The following is a 24,383-nucleotide window of genomic DNA, read 5'->3' on the forward strand; positions in this document are numbered from 1 at the left end:
CGGATCCTGTTCTTGATCACACAGTGATATTGTATTACCGATGTGACACACGGCTGAGAGCGCCCCCATGTGGGTAAGAGCGCAGCCTTAATCTCGGATTGGACAATATATCACATATAGCAGCAATGTGTCCGCGGCCTCCAGCGGATGGCGGCTGCGTCCCTGGCGCCTGTAGATTTGGTGCAATCACGTGAATCCAGATATGGACAGGAGAATAAAGTCTCAGTGCAGCTCCGTCTCAATGTCTGAGTTTTGCAAAACAGTTTTTATTATTTCTTTCGTTAACAAAATGTTTGTTTTTTTAATATAATTTTGTATCTTCCTACATATAGAACAATAAATAATCGCTTCCAGTCGTCATATTCTGTACATCAGTATTCACCCCTCCTCTATCGCGTCACTCTCCTCCCACGGCGACACGGAGTAACTCATTTATAAAAAATATTCCGGTATATATGTGCCTCTATATAGATCTATGTATTTATATATATTTATAGGTTTATATAGGTAACAAATTGACAAGCGATATTTACAGTCCTCGCTGACCCCCGGCCGAAAGTCTCGCCTCCCAGTTTGGGGTAACCTCCATCCATTACTTGTACAGTGCAGAGCGGGCGCTGGTCACTGCCCATAGTGGGGCGTCGGGTGGAGTAATGACCTCCATGGTGGATCAGCATCACTGATTAGTAACACTGTGCCAGCCGCTCACATGGGCGCACCATATTAAAGAGGATTTCCGGCTAAAACGTAGAAATAACCGTATCAGTGGATTACAAGATGTAATTGTCCTACCCGCCATTTAGGCTGTCGGTTGAATTGGCCTCAAGTTTTGCAAAAAAAAAAAAATTCCCATTTTCCTAAATCTGAAGTTTTTGTGATCTGCTTCATACGAATTCAGTGAAATGGCGGCTGATCATTTTCCTTATTTTGTAGAGAGCTAGGGAAGAAAAATTCTCACCTGGCCGCTCACCTGTCCTGCAGCCGCAGTCCCTCAGCCGTCCTCAGCGGAGCCCCCCAATAACACGCATGCCTTGTTCACTTCCGCTCTTCTGTTTTTTACTTTTCAGACCTCTGATGTCATGGCATCCATCATATTAAAGGTCCTGGAAGGGCTGAAGTGGACGTGGTGGGATTCGGCTGTAGAGCGAGCCACACAGAGGAGCACACAGAAAGGACAGCGGAGCGGTGAGGACAGCGGAGTGGTGAGGTGAGATTTCTTCCGTCCTTCGTTTCTTCCGCTCTGGATAATAAGGAACATTCAATTCATATCTAATAACTTCAGAACAAATTGAATTTCACGGCCACATCGGAGCGAATCTCCAGAACTCGCATTCAGCTTTAGCCCAGATGGACATTTATAAGATCTAGGTGGAGTTCCTCTTAAGGTGACGTCTTGGTGATGGCACCCGCTCAATGTGCAATTGCGGGAAGCTCCGTCAGAGCGATTTTTATCACCGTGACCTCAGACCCGTTCAATTATAAGATCTCACATCTTCTTTTTCCACCTAGAACCGGGTGGCGGTGCCCAGTCTACGCCCCAGGGCTCAGTGAGCGGCAGGTTTACATGTTTTTGGGGGTCAGTTCCATTAAGTACAAACATGCAATAATATTAGTGACTGCTTCCCCGTAGGAGTAACGTTCGATCACAGTGACTCACAGTCGGTGATGGTGGAAGGGTCAGTCCCCTGAGAACAGCGGGGGGGAATCACAGTGACCTGTTCAGGGGCATAAGGGGGCTCCACACTCACAGTGATGTGGACCAGAGGAGCCTCTTGGGGGCGCTGGGGAGGACGAATCTACGTGTATTCCTCGGCTGAAGGTCTACAAAGGATGCTACATAGCTTTACTTTCAGATTTAAAGGGAAACTCCGCCTATAGATACATATATCGTATAGTGACATCCATTACTCCATCAGCTGATACTTTGGAAATCCTAAGTATTTGTGAATGAAAAATGAAGAATGAAATGTACCCCATAATTGAGGATTTCTGATTATCTCTGCGGATTATGTGACCTTTTGTATTTGCCTGGTCCATCCTGCGCCCTTTGTGCACCCTCGCATCACTGTGATCGTGTGATCCCATACAAGTCCCAGAGCGATCAGCACATTGTATACTGGGCGGTGTGGCCACATGATGGAGACTTGTGACGCTCCACATAGATGAGCGGCTCCTGAAGTTCTGCAAAATGGACTCAACGAGTCGTTATTTTAAATATGTGTCATTTTCTAATGAGGAGCAACCCTTTAATTACTGCAGTATCAGTGCACGGGTCAATAACCTAAAATTCCCAGGAAAACATTGTAGCAAATAGAAGGAATGAGAACGGATCTGGGGGGAGCCTGAGATTCTCACTTTGGAAACTAAGAACAGGATTCGGTTTATGTGTGATGCCGTCATTAACACCATGATGTGATCATCTGACCCGTTGCTGCTACTCCGTGAGCCTTGGAAACGTGCGATGGCGTAATATTAGTGTGGATGAATAATCAGGAGCGGAGAACAGAAAACTTATTCAACTACTGCATGACTAGCAATTCCCTAATTCAATCACACGTGGGGCTGTCGCTTTTAATGGGTCTGAAGTGGGACATACAGGGCTGAGAGACCAGCGCTGACGTCTAAACTCTGCATCATCACGTCTGTACTGTGTGCTGCACAAGATCTGGGGACTGGACTTGTCATTCATGATGGCAATTATGATCGGCAGATTAATTAGACCTGATACATTGTGTCCACCATCAATATAGGAGAAAGTGTGATAAATCGGATCACTCCTCCACCCGTCGCTGCAGAACAAATCACAAGCGAAATGCGAGAACTGTCTCTTTCCCACCAGACCAGGACGATCGTAAAAGAAAGCTTCCATGAAAGTGATATCTATGCTGGAAAGTGTAAGACAAACCTTGAGCACAATCATCAGATATTACAGAGGCTGGAAGAATCCGGAGCTTGCTGTCCGCATATATTGGATTTCCATCTCGCAGTGCGACGCATTTTGCATACATCAGATTCAATGGACTTACTCTTGGCTTTTCCCTTTCAGTCCATAGCTGGATTCCTTCTTGTTGCACTTGTAGGATGCACATGAATATGACTGAACCGACGCGTTTCCCTTCCAGTCTATAGACGTGTGGTACGTAAAGTCACAGTCTCGTGGCGCAGTAATCACAGTGGAGGGAGCAATCATCCTGCAAGTCCACCTTAAGCTGAAGCATCCTGTAAACGGATCATCCCTGGATCTCTGTCGCTCGGCGGTTTCGCATTTCAAGCTTTCGTGCAAGAAAACCGCCGTTTGCAGGATGCACAACAGACATCGTAAGGCACTAAGGGGCTGAGCCGTATCGTGTGCAGCCTGGAACCTCATCCTCTGCTACCAGGAAATTCAGAAATAATGAGGATGAAAATGGGGAACACGGCCAGGAAAATCTCATAATGAGATGGGGGTCTGATCTATACATAGATAGGGGGTCCTCAGCGGACAGCTTATCTACGTATCTAAGAAATGGCACCGGGGTTGTCACCTATCGATGGCCTTCATAGTGGAGGTTCCCCATCTACACAGGCTGGATGCTGCCATTTTGTGCACTGGGCGCCACTGATGTAGGATAGTCACTGGTCACATGATTGCGGCTGGTGCAGTTCACACAATGGCTGCTCACTGGATATCCGGGAGCTCCTGACATTTCAGGAAGGATGCCAACCCTGATACATACAGCAAAGCAAAGAGAATCCGCAAAAAAAAAAAAAAAAAAGAATTCTGCTTGATCATGCAATGTCATAGGCATCTGGTGGCGCTATTCTCGTATCCAATCTATTTACAATCCATTGATTACATTATGTACAAATATTATAGTGCTTCTCTGGGGTCACAAGTCATGGCGGCATCAGGGGGGCATATCATGGACGCCTCAGCTTCCGCCGGTCAGACGTGCGTCTCAATGAAGGAGTGGGTGTGTGAGATCTGAGCCGCCGGTGCAGCAGAGTCGGACGCTCCGTTCTGAGGTTTCAGGGTTCCACTGTACTCACAAATATCCATAAAAAATTCAAAGTTTTTCAGCTTCCAGTCTTTGAATTTCTTGGCCGTCAAGGTGGGGTCATCGAAGAGAGTGTTAATGACTGAGAGGTCGCCTTCCTTCGCCTGGAACAGGAAGAGAGAAACTTTAGGAAGTGCAAGCTATGTGTAATAAAAAGTTCTGCTCGTTTCTAATGGACCCAAGATCTCTGCTTGTGTCAGTGAATGAGAACCTCAAAAGGCAGAAACCTTGTCCAGATTCTGACAGATGAGAGCTTGCTTGTATCCAGCGTAGACAAATGTGTCAGGCTGCACCAGACTGATACAATATATCAATGCAGGGAACAGATGACGACTGCAGGATCTCCAACCTGTGGCAACACTACATCTCCCAGGATGTCCTTTACTGTGCGGCTGGGAGTTGTAGTTTCACCACTGATTTATACGGATACACTGTAAGGCCTCTTTCACATGTCCGTGTCTCCGGTACCTGTGGTGACAGTTTCCACATGTACTGGAGACACTTACACACTTAGACCCATTCAAGTGAATGATCTGTGCACATGTCAGTGTGTTTCCATGGACCCACACGTAGACATGTCCGTTTTTTATCAGCAGCACAGCAGCAAAACGTCCCATACACGTACACACGGATGACACACAGGGATGTAATCCTTGTAACACGTACCGTCACCTGAGAAGCGGAGTGTACAGTTAGCGCTGTTCCCCGGAGCCAGGTGCTGAAGACGGCTTTCATCATTCTCCCCTGCTCTGCCGGCGATCTGCGTGAGCAGGGGATAATGAAAGTTATATTCAATTGATAACAGCAACAGCAGGCGGCGGCTGATGGGACTATTATTCCCATCAGCCTACACCTGCTGCCATTGATAACAATGAGAGCAGGAGCGGCTGATGGGAGTATTCATCACCCGCCACCAGCGCTATATAAAAATAAATAAATAAACCGGCGTGGGTTCCCCTATATTTTTGATAATCAGCCAGGCAAAACTGACAGCTGCAGGCTGCAACCCTAAGCTGTCAGCTTCAGCAAGGCTGTTTATCAAGAATAGAATTCAAACAAATAAATAAAAATGGCGTGGGGGGCTGGTATTCTCAGGCTAGTAAGGCGACATGGATATGGCCCCCTCAGCCTAAAAATAGCAGCCTGCAGCCATCTAGAAAAGGCACATCTATCAGATGCGCCAAGTCTGGCGCTTTGCCCGGCTCTTCCCACTTGCCCTGTAGTGGTGGCAAGTGGGGTTCATATTTGTAGGGTTGATGTCACCTTTGTATTGTCAGGTGACATCAAGCCCATGGCTTAGTGATGGAGAGGCGTATCGCCAGCATAGCAGGGAAGAATGATGAGAGCCGTCTACAGCACCGGGCGTTTGGGAACAGCGCAAAGTGTACTGCTGTTTCTCAGACACTGGTACGTGTGGTACTGATGCGGCACACGGTTGCCACACTTGTGCCACAAGTATTACACACATGGACACTGATGTCTCCAGTACCAGAAATATCAGGGAGCATGAAACCGGCCTAACAAAATGCAGAGTGTGTGAGGATTTTCAATATTGGATGTAATGCTGCTGTGAGGTGGACACAGTTTGGATGCAGTTGCTCTCTAGGGTCTCGTCGTGGGTCACCTGAGGGGTCATTTGGGGGTTTCTTACCTTTAAAGTGCTCTTCAGAACTCGGATGCGGTGCAGCTTCTCGTTGAGGATGGGATCGTTGCTCCTCTTTATGAAGGATCTCCTGAACTCTTGCTTGGTGGACAGTCTCTGCTCCCCAAAGGCCGACAGACTGGCCTGCTCCAGCGTCTTGTAAAGCTCCTGCAGTCCATCTGTGCTGCACCACGTCTCCTTCTTGTTCTCTAGGGCAGAGATAGGAATGTGAGGGGGTTACATGGCCTGAGAGCTCCCGATATTGCACGACGTGAGAACGAGGGGATTAATGAGACATTGTGCAGCCCTGGAGTCTGGTCCATACGATACAATTGTATCACCACCACCACTTATTCTAGGACTGGATTCTACTGAGAACATACACCTTGTCTGGTTTTATTGCGAGCCCTGTGTACATATTTTGTACTCAATTGTCTTGGGAAAGGGGTGCAGCACGGACCCCTTTACAAAAAAAATATGAATCCTCCCACCTATAGTGCCCTGTGTACTCTCCTCACTCCTCACTCTTAGGCCGGGGCCACACTAACCAACGCAAAATACGGTCAGTATTTTACATGCGTAATACGGATGAATGGCCCCTAAACAGTGCTCCGTATGTCATCCGTAAGTAAGGTGTGGTCGCGTATTTTGCGCATGTCAGCATCCGTATGCAATCCGTATGGCGTCCGTATGGCGAGATTTTCTCGCAGGCTTGCAAAATGGACATATAATGGAGCCCTATGACAGTTTTAATAAAGAAATGAAAGAATAGATATAGACACATAGAATGCATATATATAGATAGAATATATATATATATGTATTCTATGTGTCTATATCTATTCTTTTGTTTCTTTATTAAACCTGTCAGTGTGAGTTTACTGTATAGCGCACTGAATTGCCGGCTTTGCTAAAACACACCTGGTGCGTATTTCTTGCAAGTCACATGTGTGGTCCGTGTGTAATGCGTATTTTTTGCGCACCCATAGACTTGCATTGGTGTACTACGGGCGTAGTACGCTGACAATCGCAGCATGCTGTGATTGGCACGGAGCGTAGAATACGGATGAGAAATATATGGCTGGTGCGAGTGACCCCATAGAGAATCATTAGTCCGTGTGTAATGCGTGCTTTTTGCGCCTCTCACTCTCCCGTATTCCTCGCCAGTGTGACCCCGGCCTTACTCAGCGCTGGTTCTGACTCCGATCATTGTCCAGGTCCAGGACCAGGACCAGCGGTGTGAGCAAGGAGGGGTCTGTAATCTAGTCTGGGGTCTGATATTAATATAAGACTCCAGTTTGGAGTCTGAATATATTTAAACGTTCTGATATAAAGGCTCTGGGGCCTTTTTAATTTTAGTAGGTCTAGTCTGGGGTCTTCAGTTAATTTTGTGATCTGGTCTTAGGTCTTCTTGATATTGGAAGTATAAATATCACCAGCCCTGCCCTTTTATAAGGCACATAATGGATAATCCCATATGATATGGCGGGCCGGTGCTCCAGTGTCACCCGGTGATGCGTGCTCCCAGGCCTTTGCCATACACCCTGTACAGGCGGCCATATACACAGGTTGTTGTTCTTCACCTTCTTTGCTGGAGCTGCTGTGCTTCCTCTTCAGTTGCTCCTCCTCAGGCTTCTCCTCTAACAGGCCCGTGTTCTTGTTACGGTTTTTCCCTCTGGCGTCTCGATTTCTGGGCAGACTTTGGCTGCGCTGTTTCTGCGTCCTTGTGTGCACCATGTGGCCCCTGGGACATTCTGCCAGTGGAAAGGGCCCATCTCGTTCATGGTTGTGGCGCCTCTGGACCGGTAGCGTCGCCTGTCTTCTCCTTTCCGGGGACATTCCTGTCCGTCCAGCTACATATTCAGGGTCTGGGGGGACGGTTTGGAGGAAGTGGAGTCCTGAACTGGTCAGAGGGGTTTCTATAAGATCCTGCCAGGACCGCCGCTCCCGGAACGTGGGCCGACAGCCGGAGGAGTGTGTGCTGCTCAGTGCGTCCGGCCTGGAGTCTTCAGCGGAGGAGTGGGAGTAGGTGGATTCACTGGAGAAGTGGCGTCCATGCTTCTGTTCTGGAAACGGACTAGAGGAATTCACCTGGAAAACCAGAAGAAGAAGAAATTATCCTGGAAACAGAGCAACTGCACCCAAAACCCAGCGGTGCCCAGACAACCACTACACATGTATAATCGTATACACATTTGATACATTGTATCAGCAGTGACAGAAATCAGATCCTGCCAAACCAAGGGTCCGATATGAAGCATGACATGGAGATAATGATAGAGACCCCCCATTATGTCTGATAAAAGGCTCACTGGCACATCCACCCTCATAATCCTGTGCACTCACTGAGGAGTTGCGATGGTAGTTGTCGCTCACGGTCGTCTGAGGTTCTTGTTTTAAAGTCATGGACCCATCGATGTCGTCCTGGTCACTTTCACTCCAATAATCTGCTAATGACAGAGACAGCGTTACTGCATGTTCAGTCATCCTGATGAACCTCTGGATGGACAGTAAAGTTGATAGGTCACCAGATTTAAAGAGGTATTCCACATTTAGAAAAGTTGGCCCTCCCCTGCTTTACTGCGAGCTCCCTGTCACTGTTCCAGGCCTTTGTTTGGCTGCAGTGCTGATTTCCACATAACCTCTGCAGCCAAACACAGAGACCATAGCACTGGAGAGGAGCAAATGCATATTTTACTTTAATGGAAATGTTTGGTGTCCAATTTTCTAAAAGTGGAAAACCCTTTAAGAATAGAAATTGTCTTTGTTATTAAATAGGTCTCTTAGGCTGGTTTCACACTTGCGTTTTTTTGCGCTGCGTTTTTGCGCAAACATGCGCATGCGGTTTTTTCCTATATTTAACATGGGTGCGCATTGTCATGCCTTTGCATGCGTTTTTTTTTAGTGTGCGCCCAGGCGCACAAAATGCAACCTGTTGCATTTTTTGTGTGTCCGACCTGTCTCAAAAAAACGCATGCACATGCAATGCGCACGGAATTCACCCAAAAACACATTAAAGTCTATGGGGGCGCTGACGTGCGCATGGTCATGCGTTTAAAAACGCATAGGTTTTTAGGTAAAAACCATGCGCAAAAAAACAAGAAAACACATTAAAAACGCATGATGCGTTTTTTTATGCGCGTTTGCATTGTGCACGCAGCGCAAAAAAACACAAGTGTGAAAGTAGCCTTAGACCTGAGAGGCTTGTGTACTTACCATGATAAAAGAGCTGCTTATTTATTTATTTTTTAAAAGGTTCCCCTAATATTGAGTTCTAGTTGGACTTGTCAAATGCCCATTTTGTGATCAGTATTATTGAACCATTATCACATGGTCTTTCAAAGTAAGTGTACCAGCCCCATCAGGGCCAAGATGTCCACTTAATAATTTATACAGTTCGTATTGTGAAATTTGGTGATCGATCCACAGTAAAACAGAACCGCGCACGCTCTTCAGGTCGGAGGGCCACATTGTAATAATTACAAGAGATGGGTGGGGGCTAAACAGTGGCCAAAGGTTGCCCTCCCCGGCTAAATGACTTCAGAGTAATGACTGTGCTGCTTCCCGCTGTTATAGACCCATCAGAGGAGACGTGAGCGGCAGAATCTGCAGTGACAGCTCCGGGGACATCGGTTGTAGACATGTCCGTAGTCAGTGACAAGCACGAACATTTCTGGAATGATGTGTAAAGGATTATTTTACCTTCATTGGGTCTGATGTCCTTTTCATCTGGTGTGTACCCGATGGCAGCGAGGCCGAGGCGATTCATCCATCTACAGGGGACATGATGAAGCCATTAGATTGTAAGCGCACAAGGCCGTGCTCGCTCCCTGCACCGCTATCCGCTTGTAGCACATGGCGCCCTCTCATTTTGTTTTATTTGGTCTCATTGTTAATAAATTATCAGGAGAGTGCACATGGGGTTCTGCCTCCGAGCCCCTCAGTTCACATTCTGAGAGATTTGGACGGTGAGCGTAGTACATCCATACCCTGGTGTTGGTGCTGTGTGGCGGCCTTGGGTGCTGTGGTATTGTGCCTGTTGGGCGGAGTGACCTGGAGTCCTGGGGACATGGGTGCTGTGGGACGACGTGGCCTGCAGTTGTGGGGACATGGATGCTGTGGGGTGACGCGACCTTGAGTCATGGGAGCTGTGGGATGGCATGGCCTGGAGTCTTGGAGACATGAGTGATGTGGGGTGGCGTGGCCTGGAGTCGTGGGGACATGGGTGCTGTGGAGCGACGCTGTCTGGAGTCGTGCGGACCTGGGTGCTGTGGGACGGCGCGGCCTGGAGTCGTGGAGACAAGGGTGATGTGGGGTGGCGTGGCCTGGAGTTGTGGGAACATGGGTGCTATGGGGCATGGCCCGGAGTCTTGGGGACATGGGTGCTGTGGGGCGGTGCGGCCGGGAGTCGTAAGGACATGAATGCTGTCGGGTGGAGCGGCCTGGAGTCTGGTGACATGGGAGCTGTGGGGTGGAGGGCCTGGAGTCATGGGGACATGGATGCTGTGGGGCGGTGCTGCCTTGAGTCGTGGGAACATGGGTGCTGTGGAGCGACGCTGTCTGGAGTCGTGCGGACCTGGGTGCTGTGGGACGGCGCGGCCTGGAGTCGTGGAGACAAGGGTGATGTGGGGTGGCGTGGCCTGGAGTTGTGGGAACATGGGTGCTATGGGGCATGGCCCGGAGTCTTGGGGACATGGGTGCTGTGGGGCGGTGCGGCCGGGAGTCGTAAGGACATGAATGCTGTCGGGTGGAGCGGCCTGGAGTCTGGTGACATGGGAGCTGTGGGGTGGAGGGCCTGGAGTCATGGGGACATGGATGCTGTGGGGCGGTGCTGCCTTGAGTCGTGGGAACATGGGTGCTGTGGGGTGGAGCGGCCTGGAGTCGTGGGGACATGGGTGCTGTGGGGCGGTGCGGCCTGGAGTCGTGAGGACATGGGTGCTGTGAGGTGGAGTGACCTGGAGTCATGGGAACATGGGTGCTGTGGGACGGCATGGCCCGGAGTTGTGGGGACATGGGTGCCGTGGGGCGACGCGGTCCGGAGTCGTGGGGAATGGATATGGGTGCTGTGGAGCGGCGCGGCCCAGAGTCATGGGGACATGGGTGCTGTGGGGCGGAGTGGACCGAAGTCGTGTGGATATGGGTGCTGTGAGGTGGTGCGGCCCAGAGTCGTGGGGACCTTTCATTCCCAAGCCCCTTGAGAGGTTTGCCATGATATGGCAGCGGCTTCACACAGTCTGAGCTGGATGTTACACTAAGAACCTCATGCTCAGATTGTAAATGTTGGGGGCGTTAGATCACAGTGTGAATATTGGGATGTGCCAACCAGGGCTCATTCTAAAGTTATAGCGACTGTACGTGGATTACTGTGACAACACGATACAATATATATACACATCAACAACAGACTTGTATCTGCGCCATATGTCTCAGCTTATAAGGCCACATGCACACATCCAGTATTTGGTGAGTTTTTACCCCAGTATTTGTGAGCCAAAACCAGGAGTGGAACGGTCAGAGGAAAAGCATAATAGAAACATTTGCACCACTTCTGTATTTATCACCTACTCCTGGTTTTGGCTTACAAATACTGGGGTAAAAAACTAACCAAATACTCAAAGTGTGCATGTGGCCTTATATTGATATATTTTGTATTTTCAATAACTGACGGGTCATTTCTTTAGTATTAGGCCGGGGTCACACTAACCGACGCAAAATACGGTCCGTAGTTTACATGCGTAATACGGAGAAATGTCCCCTAAATAGTGCTCCGTATGTCATTCGTAAGCAAGGTGTGGTCGCGTATTTTGCGCATGTAAGCATCCGTATGTAATCCGTATGGCGAGATTTTCTCACAGGCTTGCAAAATGGACATATAATGGAGCCCTATGACAGTTTTAATAAAGAAATGAAAGAATAGATATAGACACATAGAATGCATATATATATATATATACACACACATATATATATATACGCATACATACATACATACATGTCATAGAGACACAAAAAGTTTCTGACTTTTTTTCCAACGCTCATCAGTTCACCTCAGGTCAGCTGAGGACTCCCTGACAGGGCAATGGGAATAGAGAGGATAAGTGCCAGAAAAGGCGCATCTTAAAGATCCTTTTCTGGGGTGTCGGGGACAGATTTTTGTAGCCGGGGGGGGGGCAAAAACAATGGTCCCTCTCAAGGCTATTAAAATCTGCCCTAATCACCTGCTTTACCTCTCTGGTTGACAAATTACCGCAGGAGCCGACGTAATTTTTTACAATGAATTAACCCCTTAAATTAACACCTGCCAAATTTTACAAACAAACCCTCATCTAATTACTAGTGAAAGACATATAAAAAAAAAACATGAAGTGAAATGGCTTACTGTATGTAAACCATGTGTCATTTCATGTCGGGTTGGGGAATGATTTCACAAAAGCCGGCAATTGAATTAGGGGCTATTCTGCTATGTAGAACTCTATGAAATATATATATGTTTTCTATGTGTCTATATCTATTCTTTTGTTTCTTTATTAAACCTGTCAGTGTGAGTTTACTGTATAGTGCAATGAATTGCCGGCTTTGCTAAAAGACACCTGGTGCGTATTTCTCGCAAGTCACATGTGTGGTCCGTGTGTAATGCGTATTTTTAGCGCATCCATAGACTTGCATTGGCGTACTACGGACGTAGTATGTGGACAATCGCAGCATGCTGCGATTGGCACGGACCGTAGAATACGCGCGAGAAATATACGGCTGATGGGAGCTGCCCCATAGAGAATCATTGGTCCGTGTGTAATGCGTGGTTTTTACGCCTCTCACTCATCCGTATTTCTCTCCAGTGTGACTCCGGCCTAAGACTATCTGCCAGGGTCGCCTGCCATATTGATGTTGCACCAGTCGCATTCTCCTGTGATATTACCATGATTTACATGTAATCAGATATTAGCACTTTCTGAGCACTTGGTCTCGTTTAGAAAAGTGTTGTCTTTATTGGTGTCCTGATTGCTACTAGATATATCCATTAAGTGGTGGGCGGTTATCAATGTATTCTGAAACTAGTCCAGTAGGTGGCAACAGATCTTTGCTTTTCTATTTATTCATTGAGGACATATTCTAGATTCCCCATATAAACCGCCAGCAGAGAGCTCCCCATATACAGCGCCAGGAATGCTCCCCCCATATACAGCACCAGTAGAGAACTTCCACATATACAGCACCAGCAGAGAGCTCCCCCATATACAGCTCCAGCAGAGTGCTCTCCTATATACAGCGCCACCAGAGAGCTCCACCATATATAGCCCCAGCAAAGTGCTCCCCCATATATAGCGTCAGCATTGCTCCCCCATATACAGCACATGCAGAGGGCTCCCCCATATACGGCACCAGCAGAGTGTGCTTCACCATATACAGCACCAGCAATGCTCCCCCATATACAGCACCAGTAGAGAGCTTCCCCATATACAGCTCCAGCAATGCTCCCCCATATACAGCACCAGTAGAGAAGTTCCCCATATACAGCGCCACCAGAGAGCTCCACCATATATAGCCCCAGCAAAGCGCTCCCCCATATACAGCGCCACCAGAGAGCTCCACCATATATAGTCCCAGCAAAGCGCTCCCCCATATACAGCGTCAGTAATGCTCCCCCATATACAGCACCAGTAGACCTCCCCCATATACAGCGCCAGCAATAGTCCCCCATATACAGCACCAGCAATGTGCTCTCCCATATACAGCACCAGCAGAGAGCTCCCCCACACACAGCACCAGAAGAGTGCTTCCTTATATACAGTGTCAGGAATGCTCCCCCATATACAGTACAAGCAGTGCTCCTCCAGAGAAGACTGAGAGGAGACTTAATAGCTGTCTACAAACATCTAAAGGGCTGTCACATTGTAGAAGGATCAACTTTATTCTCATTTGCACAAGGAAAGACTAGAAGCAATGGGATGAAACTGAATGGGAGGAGACAGATTAGATATTAGAAAAAACTTTTTGACAGTTAGAGTGATCAATGAGTGGAACAAGCTGCCACGAGAAGTGGTGAGTTCTCCTTCAATGGAAGTCTTCAAACAGAGGCTGGACAGACATCTGACTGGGATGATTTAGCAAATCCTGCTTTGAGCAGGGGGTTGGACCAGATGGCCCAGGAGGTCCCTTCCAACTCTACGATTCTATGATTCTATATACAGCACCAGCAGAATGCTCCCCTATTCACAGTGCTAGGAGTTGTCCCCCACATACAGTACCAGCAGAGTACTCCCTTATACACGGTGCCAGGAGAGTGCTTCCTTATATACAGTGCCAGGAGTAGTCCCTCACATACAGTGCCACCAGTGCTCCCCCATATACAGCACCAGGAGAGTGCTTCCTTATATACAGTACCAGGAATTGTGCCCCACATACAGTGCCACCAGTGCTCCCCCATATACAGCTCCAGGACAGTGCTTCCTTATATACAGTGTCAGGAGTGGTCCCCCACATACAGTGCCACCAGTGCTCCCCCATATACAGCTCCAGGAGCGTGCTTCCTTATATACAGTGCCAGGAGTGGCCCCCCACATACAGTGCCACCAGTGCTCCCCCATATACAGCTCCAGGAGAGTGCTTCCTTATATACAGAGCCAGGAGTGGTCCCCCCACATACAGTGCCACCAGTGCTCCCCCATATACAGCTCTAGGAGAGTGCTTCCTTATATACAGTGTCGAGTGGTCCCCCACATACAGTGCCACCAGTGCTCCCCCATTTACAGCTCCAAGAGAGTGCTTCCTTATATACAGTGTCAGGAGTGGTCCCCCACATACAGTGCCACCAGTGTTCCCCCATATACAGCTCCAGGAGAGTGCTTCCTTATATACAGTGTCAGGAGTGGTCCCACACATACAGTGCCACCAGTGCTCCCCCATATACAGCTCCAGGAGAGTGCTTCCTTATATGCAGTGCCAGGAATTGTCCCCCCAGTGCTCCCCCATATACAGCTCCATGAGAATGCTTCCTTATATACAGTGCCAGGAGTGGTCCCCCACATACAGTGCCACCAGTGCTCCCCCATATACAGCTCCAGGAGAGTGCTTCCTTATATACTGTACAGTGTCAGGAGTGGTCCCCCACACACAGTGCCACGAGTGCTCCCCCATATACAGCTCCAGGAGAGTGCTTCCTTATATACAGTGCCAGGAATTGTCCCCCACATACAGTGCCACCAGTGCTCCGCCATATACAGCTCCAGGAGAATGCTTCCTTATATACAGTGTCAGGAGTGGTCCCCCACATACAGTGCCACCAGTGCTCCCCCATATACAACTCCAGGAGAGTGCTTCCTTATATACATTGCCAGGAGTGGTCCCCCACATACAGTGCCACCAGTGCTTCCCCATATACAGCTCCAGGAGCGTGCTTCCTTATATACAGTGCTAGGAGAGGTCCCCCACATACAGTGCCACCAGTGCTCCCCCATATACAGCTCCAGGAGAGTGCTTCCTTATATACTGGCCAGGGATTGTCCCCCACATACAGTGCCACCAGTGCTCCCCCATATACAGCTCCAGGAGAGTGCTATCTTATATACATTGCCAGGAATTGTCCCCCACATACAGTGCCACCAGTGCTCCCCCATATACAGCTCCACGAGAGTGCTTCCTTATATACAGTGCCAGGAGTGGTCAAAACATACAGTGCCACCAGTGCTCCCCCATATACAGCTCCAGGAGAGTGCTTCCTTATATACAGTGCCAGGAATTGTCCCCCACATACAGTGCCACCAGTGCTCCCCCATATACAACTCCAGGAGCGTGCTTCCTTATATACAGTGCCAGGAGTGGTCCCCCACATTCAGTGCCACCAGTGCTCCCCCATATACAGCTCCAGGAGCGTGCTTCCTTATATACAGTGTCAGGAGTGGTCCCCCACATACAGTGCCACCAGTGCTCCCCCATATACAGCTCCAAGAGAGTGCTTCCTTATATACAGTGCCAGGAATTGTCCCTCACATACAGTGCCACCAGTGCTCCCCCATATACAGCTCCAGGAGAGTGCTTCCTTATATACAGTGCCAGGAGTGGTCCCCCACATACAGTGCCACCAGTGCTCCTCCATATACAGCTCCAGGAGAGTGCTTCTTTATATACAGTGTCAGGAGTGGTCCCCCACATACAGTGCCACCAGTGCTCCCCCATATACAGCTCCAGGAGAGTGCTTCCTTATATAAAGTGTCAGGAGTGGTCCCCCACATACAGTGCCACCACTGCTCCCCCATATACAGCTCCAGGAGAGTGCTTCCTTATATACAGTGCCAGGAATTGTCCCCCACATACAGTGCCACCAGTGCTCCCCCATATACAGCTCCAGGAGAGTGCTTCCTTATGTACATTGCCAGGAATTGTCCCCCACATATAGTGCCACCAGTGCTCCCCCATATACAGCTCAAGGAGAGTGCTTCCTTATATACAGTGCCAGGAATTGTCCCCCACATACAGTGCCACCAGTGCTCCCCCATATACAGCTCCAGGAGCGTGCTTCCTTATATACAGTGCCAGGAGTGGTCCCCCACATACAGTGCCACGAGTGCTCCCCCATATACAGCTCCAGGAGCGTGCTTCCTTATATACAGTGTCAGGAGTGGTCCCCCACATACAGTGCCACCAGTGCTCCCCCATATACAGCTCCAAGAGAGTGCTTCCTTATATACAGTGCCAGGAATTGTCCCCCACATACAGTGCCACCAGTGCTCCCCCATATACAGCTCCAGGAGAGTGCTTCCTTATATACAGTGCCAGGAATTGTCCCCCACATACAGTGCCACCAGTGCTCCCCCATATACAGCTCCAGGAGAGTGCTTCCTTATATACAGTGCCAGGAATTGTCCCCCACATACAGTTCCACCAGTGCTCCCCCATATACAGCTCCAGGAGAGTGCTTCCTTATATACAGTGTCAGGAGTGGTCCCCCACATACATTGCCACCAGTGCTCCCCCATATACAGCTCCAGGAGAGTGCTTCCTTATATACAGTGCCAGGAGTGGTCCCCCACATACAGTGTCACCAGTGCTCCCCCATATACAGCTCCAGGAGCGTGCTTCCTTATATACAGTGTCAGGAGTGGTCCCCCACATACAGTGCCACCAGTGCTCCCCCATATACAGCTCCAGGAGAGTGCTTCCTTACATACAGTGCCAGGAGTGGTCCCCCACATACAGTGCCACCAGTGCTCCCCCATATACAGCTCCAGGAGCGTGCTTCCTTATATACAGTGCCAGGAGTGGTCCCCCCACATACAGTGCCATAAGAGTGCTGCCTCCCATGCACAGCTCCAGGAGCGTGCTTCCTTATATACAGTGCCAGGAGTGGTCCCACACATACAGTGCCACCAGTGCTCCCCCATATACAGTTCCAGGAGAGTGCTATCTTATATACAGTGCCAGGAGTGGTCCCCCACATACAGTGCCACTAGTGCTCCCCCATATACAGCTCCAGGAGAGTGCTTCCTTATATACAGTGCCAGGAGTGGTCCCCCACATACAGTGCCACGAGTGCTCCCCCATATACAGCTCCAGGAGAGTGCTTCCTTATATACAATGCCAGGAATTGTCTCCCACATATAGTGCCACCAGTGCTCCCCCATATACAGCTCTAGGAGAGTGCTTCCTTATATACAGTGTCAGGAGTGGTCCCCCACATAAAGTGCCACCAGTGCTCCCCCATATACAGCTCCAGGAGAGTGCTTCCTTATATACAGTGTCAGGAGTGGTCCCCCACATACAGTGCCACCAGTGCTCCCCCATTTACAGCTCCAGGAGAGTGCTTCCTTATATACAGTGTCAGGAGTGGTCCCCCACATACAGTGCCACCAGTGCTCCTCCATATACAGCTCCAGGAGAGTGCTTCTTTATATACAGTGTCAGGAGTGGTCCCCCACATACAGTGCCACCAGTGCTCCCCCATATACAGCTCCAGGAGCGTGCTTCCTTATATAGAGTGTCAGGAGTGGTCCCCCACATACAGTGCCACCAGTGCTCCCCCATATACAGCCCCAGGAGAGTGCTTCCTTATATAGTGTCAGGAGTGGTCCCCCACATACAGTGCCAGCAGTGCTCCTCCATATACAGCTCCAGGAGAGTGCTTCCTTATATACAGTGTCAGGAGTGGTCCCCCACATAGAGTGCCACCAGTGCTCCCCCATATACAGCTCCAGGAGCGTGCTTCCTTATATACAGTGCCAGGAATTGTCCCCCACATACAGTGCCACCAGTGCTCCCTCATATACAGCTCCAGGAGCGTGCTTCCTTATATACAGTGCCAGGAGTGATCCCCCACATTCAGTGCCACCAGTGCTCCCCCATATACAGCTCCAGGAGCGTGCTTCCTTATATAGAGTGTCAGGAGTGGTCCCCAACATACAGTGCCACCAGTGCTCCCCCATATACAGCTCCAGGAGCGTGCTTCCTTATATACAGTGCCAGAAGTGGTCCCCCACATTCAGTGCCACCAGTGCTCCCCCATATACAGCTCCAGGAGCGTGCTTCCTTATATAGAGTGTCAGGAGTGGTCCCCCACATACAGTGCCACCAGTGCTCCCCCATATACAGCCCCAGGAGAGTGCTTCCTTATATACAGTGTCAGGAGTGGTCCCCCACATACAGTGCCACCAGTGCTCCCCCATATACAGCTCCAGGAGCGTGCTTCCTTATACAGAGTGTCAGGAGTGGTCCCCCACATACAGTGCCACCAGTGCTCCCCCATATACAGCCCCAGGAGAGTGCTTCCTTATATACAGTGTCAGGAGTGGTCCCCCACATACAGTGCCACCAGTGCTCCCCCATATACAGCTCCAGGAGAGTGCTTCCTTATATACAGTGTCAGGAGTGGTCCCCCACATACAGTGCCACCAGTGCTCCCCCATATACAGCTCCAGGAGAGTGCTTCCTTATATACAGTGTCAGGAGTGATCCCCCACATACAGTGCCACCAGTGCTCCCCCATATACAGCTCCAGGAGCGTGCTTCCTTATATACAGTGCCAGGAGTGGTCCCCCACATACAGTGCCACCAGTGCTCCCCCATATACAGCTCCAGGAGCGTGCTTCCTTATATACAGTGCCAGGAGTGGTCCCCCACATACAGTGCCACCAGTGCTCCCCCATATACAGCTCCAGGAGAGTGCTTCCTTATATACAGTGCCAGGAGTGGTCCCCCACATACAGTGCCACCAGTGCTCCTCCATTTACAGCTCCAGGAGAGTGCTTCCTTAGATACAGTGTCAGGAGTGGTCCCCCACATACAGTGCCACCAGTGCTCCCCCATATACAGCTCCAGGAGAGTGCTTCCTTATATACAGTGCCAGGAGTGGTCCCCCACATACAGTGCCACCAGTGCTCCCCCATGTACAGCTCCAGGAGAGTGCTTCCTTATATACATTGCCAGGAGTGGTCCCCCACATACAGTGCCACCAGTGCTTCCCCATATACAGCTCCAGGAGAGTGCTTCCTTATATACAGTGTCAGGAGTGGTCCCCCACATACAGTGCCACCAGTGCTCCCCCATATACAGCTCCAGGAGAGTGCTTCCTTAAATACAGTGCCAGGAATTGTCCCCCACATATAGTGCCACCAGTGCTCCCCCATATAAAGCTCCAGGAGAGTGCTTCCTTATATACAGTGCTAGGAGTGGTCCCCCACATACAGTGCCACCAGTGCTCCCCCATATACAGCTCCAGGAGAGTGCTTCCTTATATACAGTGCCAGGGATTGTCCCCCACATACAGTGCCACCAGTGCTCCCCCATATACAGCTCCAGGAGAGTGCTTCCTTATATACAGTGCCAGGAATTGTCCCTCACATACAGTGCCACCAGTGCTCCCCCATATACAGCTCCAGGAGAGTGCTTCCTTATATACAGTGCCAGGAGTGGTCCCCCACATACAGTGCCACCAGTGCTCCTCCATATACAGCTCCAGGAGAGTGCTTCTTTATATACAGTGTCAGGAGTGGTCCCCCACATACAGTGCCACCAGTGCTCCCCCATATACAGCTCCAGGAGAGTGCTTCCTTATATAAAGTGTCAGGAGTGGTCCCCCACATAGAGTGCCACCAGTGCTCCCCCATATACAGCTCCAGGAGCGTGCTTCCTTATACAGAGTGTCAGGAGTGGTCCCCCACATACAGTGCCACCAGTGCTCCCCATATACAGCCCCAGGAGAGTGCTTCCTTATATAAAGTGTCAGGAGTGGTCCCCCACATACAGTGCCACCACTGCTCCCCAATATACAGCTCCAGGAGAGTGCTTCCTTATATACAGTGCCAGGAATTGTCCCCCACATACAGTGCCACCAGTGCTCCCCCATATACAGCTCCAGGAGAGTGCTTCCTTATATACAGTGCCAGGAATTGTCCCCCACATACAGTGCCACCAGTGCTCCCCCATATACAGCTCCAGGAGCGTGCTTCCTTATATACAGTGCCAGGAGTGGTCCCCCACATACAGTGCCACGAGTGCTCCCCCATATACAGATCCAGGAGCGTGCTTCCTTATATACAGTGTCAGGAGTGGTCCCCCACATACAGTGCCACCAGTGCTCCCCCATATACAGCTCCAAGAGAGTGCTTCCTTATATACAGTGCCAGGAATTGTCCCCCACATACAGTGCCACCAGTGCTCCCCCATATACAGCTCCAGGAGAGTGCTTCCTTATATACAGTGCCAGGAATTGTCCCCCACATACAGTGCCACCAGTGCTCCCCCATATACAGCTCCAGGAGAGTGCTTCCTTATATACAGTGCCAGGAATTGTCCCCCACATACAGTGCCACCAGTGCTCCCCCATATACAGCACCAGGAGAGTGCTTCGTTATATACAGTGCCAGGAATTGTCCCCCACATACATTGCCACCAGTGCTCCCCCATATACAGCTCCAGGAGAGTGCTTCCTTATATACAGTGCCAGGAGTGGTCCCCCACATACAATGTCACCAGTGCTCCCCCATATACAGCTCCAGGAGCGTGCTTCCTTATATACAGTGAGAGGAGTGGTCCCCCACATACAGTGCCACCAGTGCTCCCCCATATACAGCTCCAGGAGAGTGCTTCCTTACATACAGTGCCAGGAGTGGTCCCCCACATACAGTGCCACCAGTGCTCCCCCATATACAGCTCCAGGAGCGTGCTTCCTTATATACAGTGCCAGGAGTGGTCCCCCCACATACAGTGCCATAAGAGTGCTGCCTCCCATGCACAGCTCCAGGAGCGTGCTTCCTTATATACAGTGCCAGGAGTGGTCCCCCACATACAGTGCCACCAGTGCTCCCCCATATACAGTTCCAGGAGAGTTCTTCCTTATATACAGTGCCAGAAGTGGTCCCCCACATACAGTGCCACTAGTGCTCCCCCATATACAGCTCCAGGAGAGTGCTTCCTTATATACAGTGCCAGGAGTGGTCCCCCACATACAGTGCCACGAGTGCTCCCCCATATACAGCTCCAGGAGAGTGCTTCCTTATATACAATGCCAGGAATTGTCCCCCACATATAGTGCCACCAGTGGTCCCCCATATACAGCTCTAGGAGAGTGCTTCCTTATATACAGTGTCAGGAGTGGTCCCCCACATAAAGTGCCACCAGTGCTCCCCCATATACAGCTCCAGGAGAGTGCTTCCTTATATACAGTGTCAGGAGTGGTCCCCCACATACAGTGCCACCAGTGCTTCCCCATTTACAGCTTCAGGAGAGTGCTTCCTTATATACAGTGTCAGGAGTGGTCCCCCACATACAGTGCCACCAGTGCTCCTCCATATACAGCTCCAGGAGAGTGCTTCTTTATATACAGTGTCAGGAGTGGTCCCCCACATACAGTGCCACCAGTGCTCCCCATATACAGCTCCAGGAGCGTGCTTCCTTATATCGAGTGTCAGGAGTGGTCCCCCACATACAGTGCCACCAGTGCTCCCCCATATACAGCCCCAGGAGAGTGCTTCCTTATATACAGTGTCAGGAGTGGTCCCCCACATACAGTGCCACCAGTGCTCCCCCATATACAGCTCCAGGAGAGTGCTTCCTTATATACAGTGTCAGGAGTGGTCCCCCACATACAGTGCCACCAGTGCTCCCCCATTTACAGCTCCAGGAGAGTGCTTCCTTATATACAGTGTCAGGAGTGGTCCCCCACATAGAGTGCCACCAGTGCTCCCCCATTTACAGCTCCAGGAGAGTGCTTCCTTATATACAGTGTCAGGAGTGGTCCCCCACATACAGTGCCAGCAGTGCTCCTCCATTTACAGCTCCAGGAGAGTGCTTCTTTATATACAGTGTCAGGAGTGGTCCCCCACATAGAGTGCCACCAGTGCTCCCCCATATACAGCTCCAGGAGCGTGCATCCTTATATACAGTGCCAGGAATTGTCCCCCACATACAGTGCCACCAGTGCTCCCCCATATACAGCTCCAGGAGCGTGCTTCCTTATATAGAGTGCCAGGAGTGGTCCCCCACATTCAGTGCCACCAGTGCTCCCCCATATACAGCTCCAGGAGCGTGCTTCCTTATATAGAGTGTCAGGAGTGGTCCCCCACATACAGTGCCACCAGTGCTCCCCCATATACAGCCCCAGGAGAGTGCTTCCTTATATACAATGTCAGGAGTGGTCCCCCACATACAGTGCCACCAGTGCTCCCCCATATACAGCTCCAGGAGCGTGCTTCCTTATACAGAGTGTCAGGAGTGGTCCCCCACATACAGTGCCACCAGTGCTCCCCCCATATACAGCTCCAGGAGCGTGCTTCCTTATATACAGTGCCAGGAGTGGTCCCCCACATACAGTGCCACCAGTGCTCCCCCATATACAGCTCCAGGAGCGTGCTTCCTTATATACAGTGCCAGGAGTGGTCCCCCACATACAGTGCCACCAGTGCTCCCCCATATACAGCTCCAGGAGAGTGCTTCCTTATATACAGTGTCAGGAGTGGTTCCCCACATAGAGTGCCACCAGTGCTCCCCCATATACAGCTCCAGGAGCGTGCTTCCTTATATACAGTGTCAGGAGTGGTCCCCCACATACAGTGCCACCAGTGCTCCCCCATATAAAGCTCCAGGAGAGTGCTTCCTTATATACAGTGCCAGAAGTGGTCCCCCATATACAGTGCCACCAGTGCTCCCCCATATACAGCTCCAGGAGCGTGCTTCCTTATATACAGTGCCAGGAGTGGTCCCCCACATACAGTGCCAGAAGAGTGCTGCCTCCCATGCACAGCTCCAGGAGCGTGCTTCCTTATATACAGTGCCAGGAGAGGTCCCCCACATACAGTGCCACCAGTGCTCCCCCATATACAGCTCCAGGAGAGTGCTTCCTTATATACAGTGCCAGGAGTGGTCCCCCACATACAGTGCCACGAGTGCTCCCCCATATACAGCTCCAGGAGAGTTCTTCCTTATATACAATGCCAGGAATTGTCCCCCACATACAGTGCCACCAGTGCTCCCTCATATACAGCTCTAGGAGAGTGCTTCCTTATATACAGTGTCAGGAGTGGTCCCCCACATACAGTTCCACCAGTGCTCCCCCATATACAGCTCCAGGAGAGTGCTTCCTTATATATAGTGCCAGGAGTGGTCCCCCACATACAGTGCCACAAGTGCTCCCCCATATACAGCCCCAAAAGAGTGCTTCCTTATATACAATGCCAGGAATTGTCCCCCACATACAGTGACACCAGTGCTCCCCCATATACAGCTCCAGGAGAGTGCTTCCTTATATACAGTGTCAGGAGTGGTCCCCCACATACAGTGCCAGCCGTGCTCCTCCATATACAGCTCCAGGAGAGTGCTTCCTTATATACAGTGTCAGGAGTGGTCCCCCACATAGAGTGCCACCAGTGCTCCCCCATATACAGCTCCAGGAGCGTGCTTCCTTATATAGAGTGTCAGGAGTGGTCCCCCACATATAGTGCCACCAGTGCTCCCCCATATACAGCCCCAGGAGAGTGCTTCCTTATGTACAGTGTCAGGAGTGGTCCCCCACATACAGTGCCACCAGTGCTCCCCCATATACAGCTTCAGGAGAGTGCTTCCTTATATACAGTGCCAGGAATTGTCCCCCACATACAGTGCCACCAGTGCTCCCCCATATACAGCTCCAGGAGAGTGCTTCCTTATATACAGTGTCAGGAGTGGTCCCCCACATACAGTGCCACCAGTGCTCCCCCATATACAGCTCCAGGAGAGTGCTTCCTTATATACAGTGTCAGGAGTTGTCCCCCACATACAGTGCCACCAGTGCTCCCCCATATACAGCTCCAGGAGAGTGCTTCCTTATATAAAGTTTCAGGAGTGGTCCCACACATACAGTGCCACCAGTGCTCCCCCATATACAGCTCCAGGAGAGTGCTTCCTTATATACAGTGCCAGCAGTGGTCCCCCACATACAGTGCCAGAAGAGTGCTGCCTCTCATGCACAGCTCCAGGAGTGTGCTTCCTTATATACAGTGCCAGGAGTGGTCCCCCACATACAGTGCCACCAGTGCTCCCCCATATACAGCTCCAGGAGTGTGCTTCCTTATATACAGTGCCAGGAGTGGTCCCCCACATACAGTGCCACCAGTGCTCCCCCATATACAGCTCCAGGAGCGTGCTTCCTTATATACAGTGCCAGGAATTGTCCCCCACAAACAGTGCCACCAGTGCTCCCCCATATACAGCTCCAGGAGAGTGCTTCCTTATATACAGTG

At 50.4% G+C, this 24,383-nt stretch overlaps 1 protein-coding gene across 4 annotated transcripts in view; it reads right to left on the reverse strand.

Annotated features, from left to right (window-relative positions):
- Positions 1 to 238: 238 nt before the first annotated feature.
- The window catches only part of LOC141101075 (connector enhancer of kinase suppressor of ras 2-like), a 527,280-nt gene continuing 503,135 nt past the window's right edge, over positions 239 to 24,383 (reverse strand). For 2 of the 4 annotated variants that reach the window (XM_073589901.1, XM_073589904.1), the window contains exons 20-24: positions 9,382 to 9,452; positions 8,026 to 8,129; positions 7,263 to 7,770; positions 5,689 to 5,888; positions 239 to 4,141 (exon numbers count right to left, since the gene is read on the reverse strand). In XM_073589901.1, the coding sequence (XP_073446002.1) occupies positions 3,926 to 4,141; positions 5,689 to 5,888; positions 7,263 to 7,770; positions 8,026 to 8,129; positions 9,382 to 9,452 (1,099 nt within the window). In that variant the 3' untranslated portion in view covers positions 239 to 3,925. Of the gene's footprint in view, positions 4,142 to 4,703; positions 4,798 to 5,688; positions 5,889 to 7,262; positions 7,771 to 8,025; positions 8,130 to 9,381; positions 9,453 to 24,383 lie in introns of all 4 variants that reach the window. The other 2 variants (XM_073589903.1, XM_073589902.1) reach the window with 2 other exon arrangements.

The sequence above is a fragment of the Dendrobates tinctorius genome, unplaced genomic scaffold (genome assembly GCF_039654945.1).
Source record: "Dendrobates tinctorius isolate UK_male_01 unplaced genomic scaffold, ASM3965494v1 ptg000114l, whole genome shotgun sequence".
Taxonomy (NCBI): Eukaryota; Metazoa; Chordata; class Amphibia; order Anura; family Dendrobatidae; genus Dendrobates; species Dendrobates tinctorius.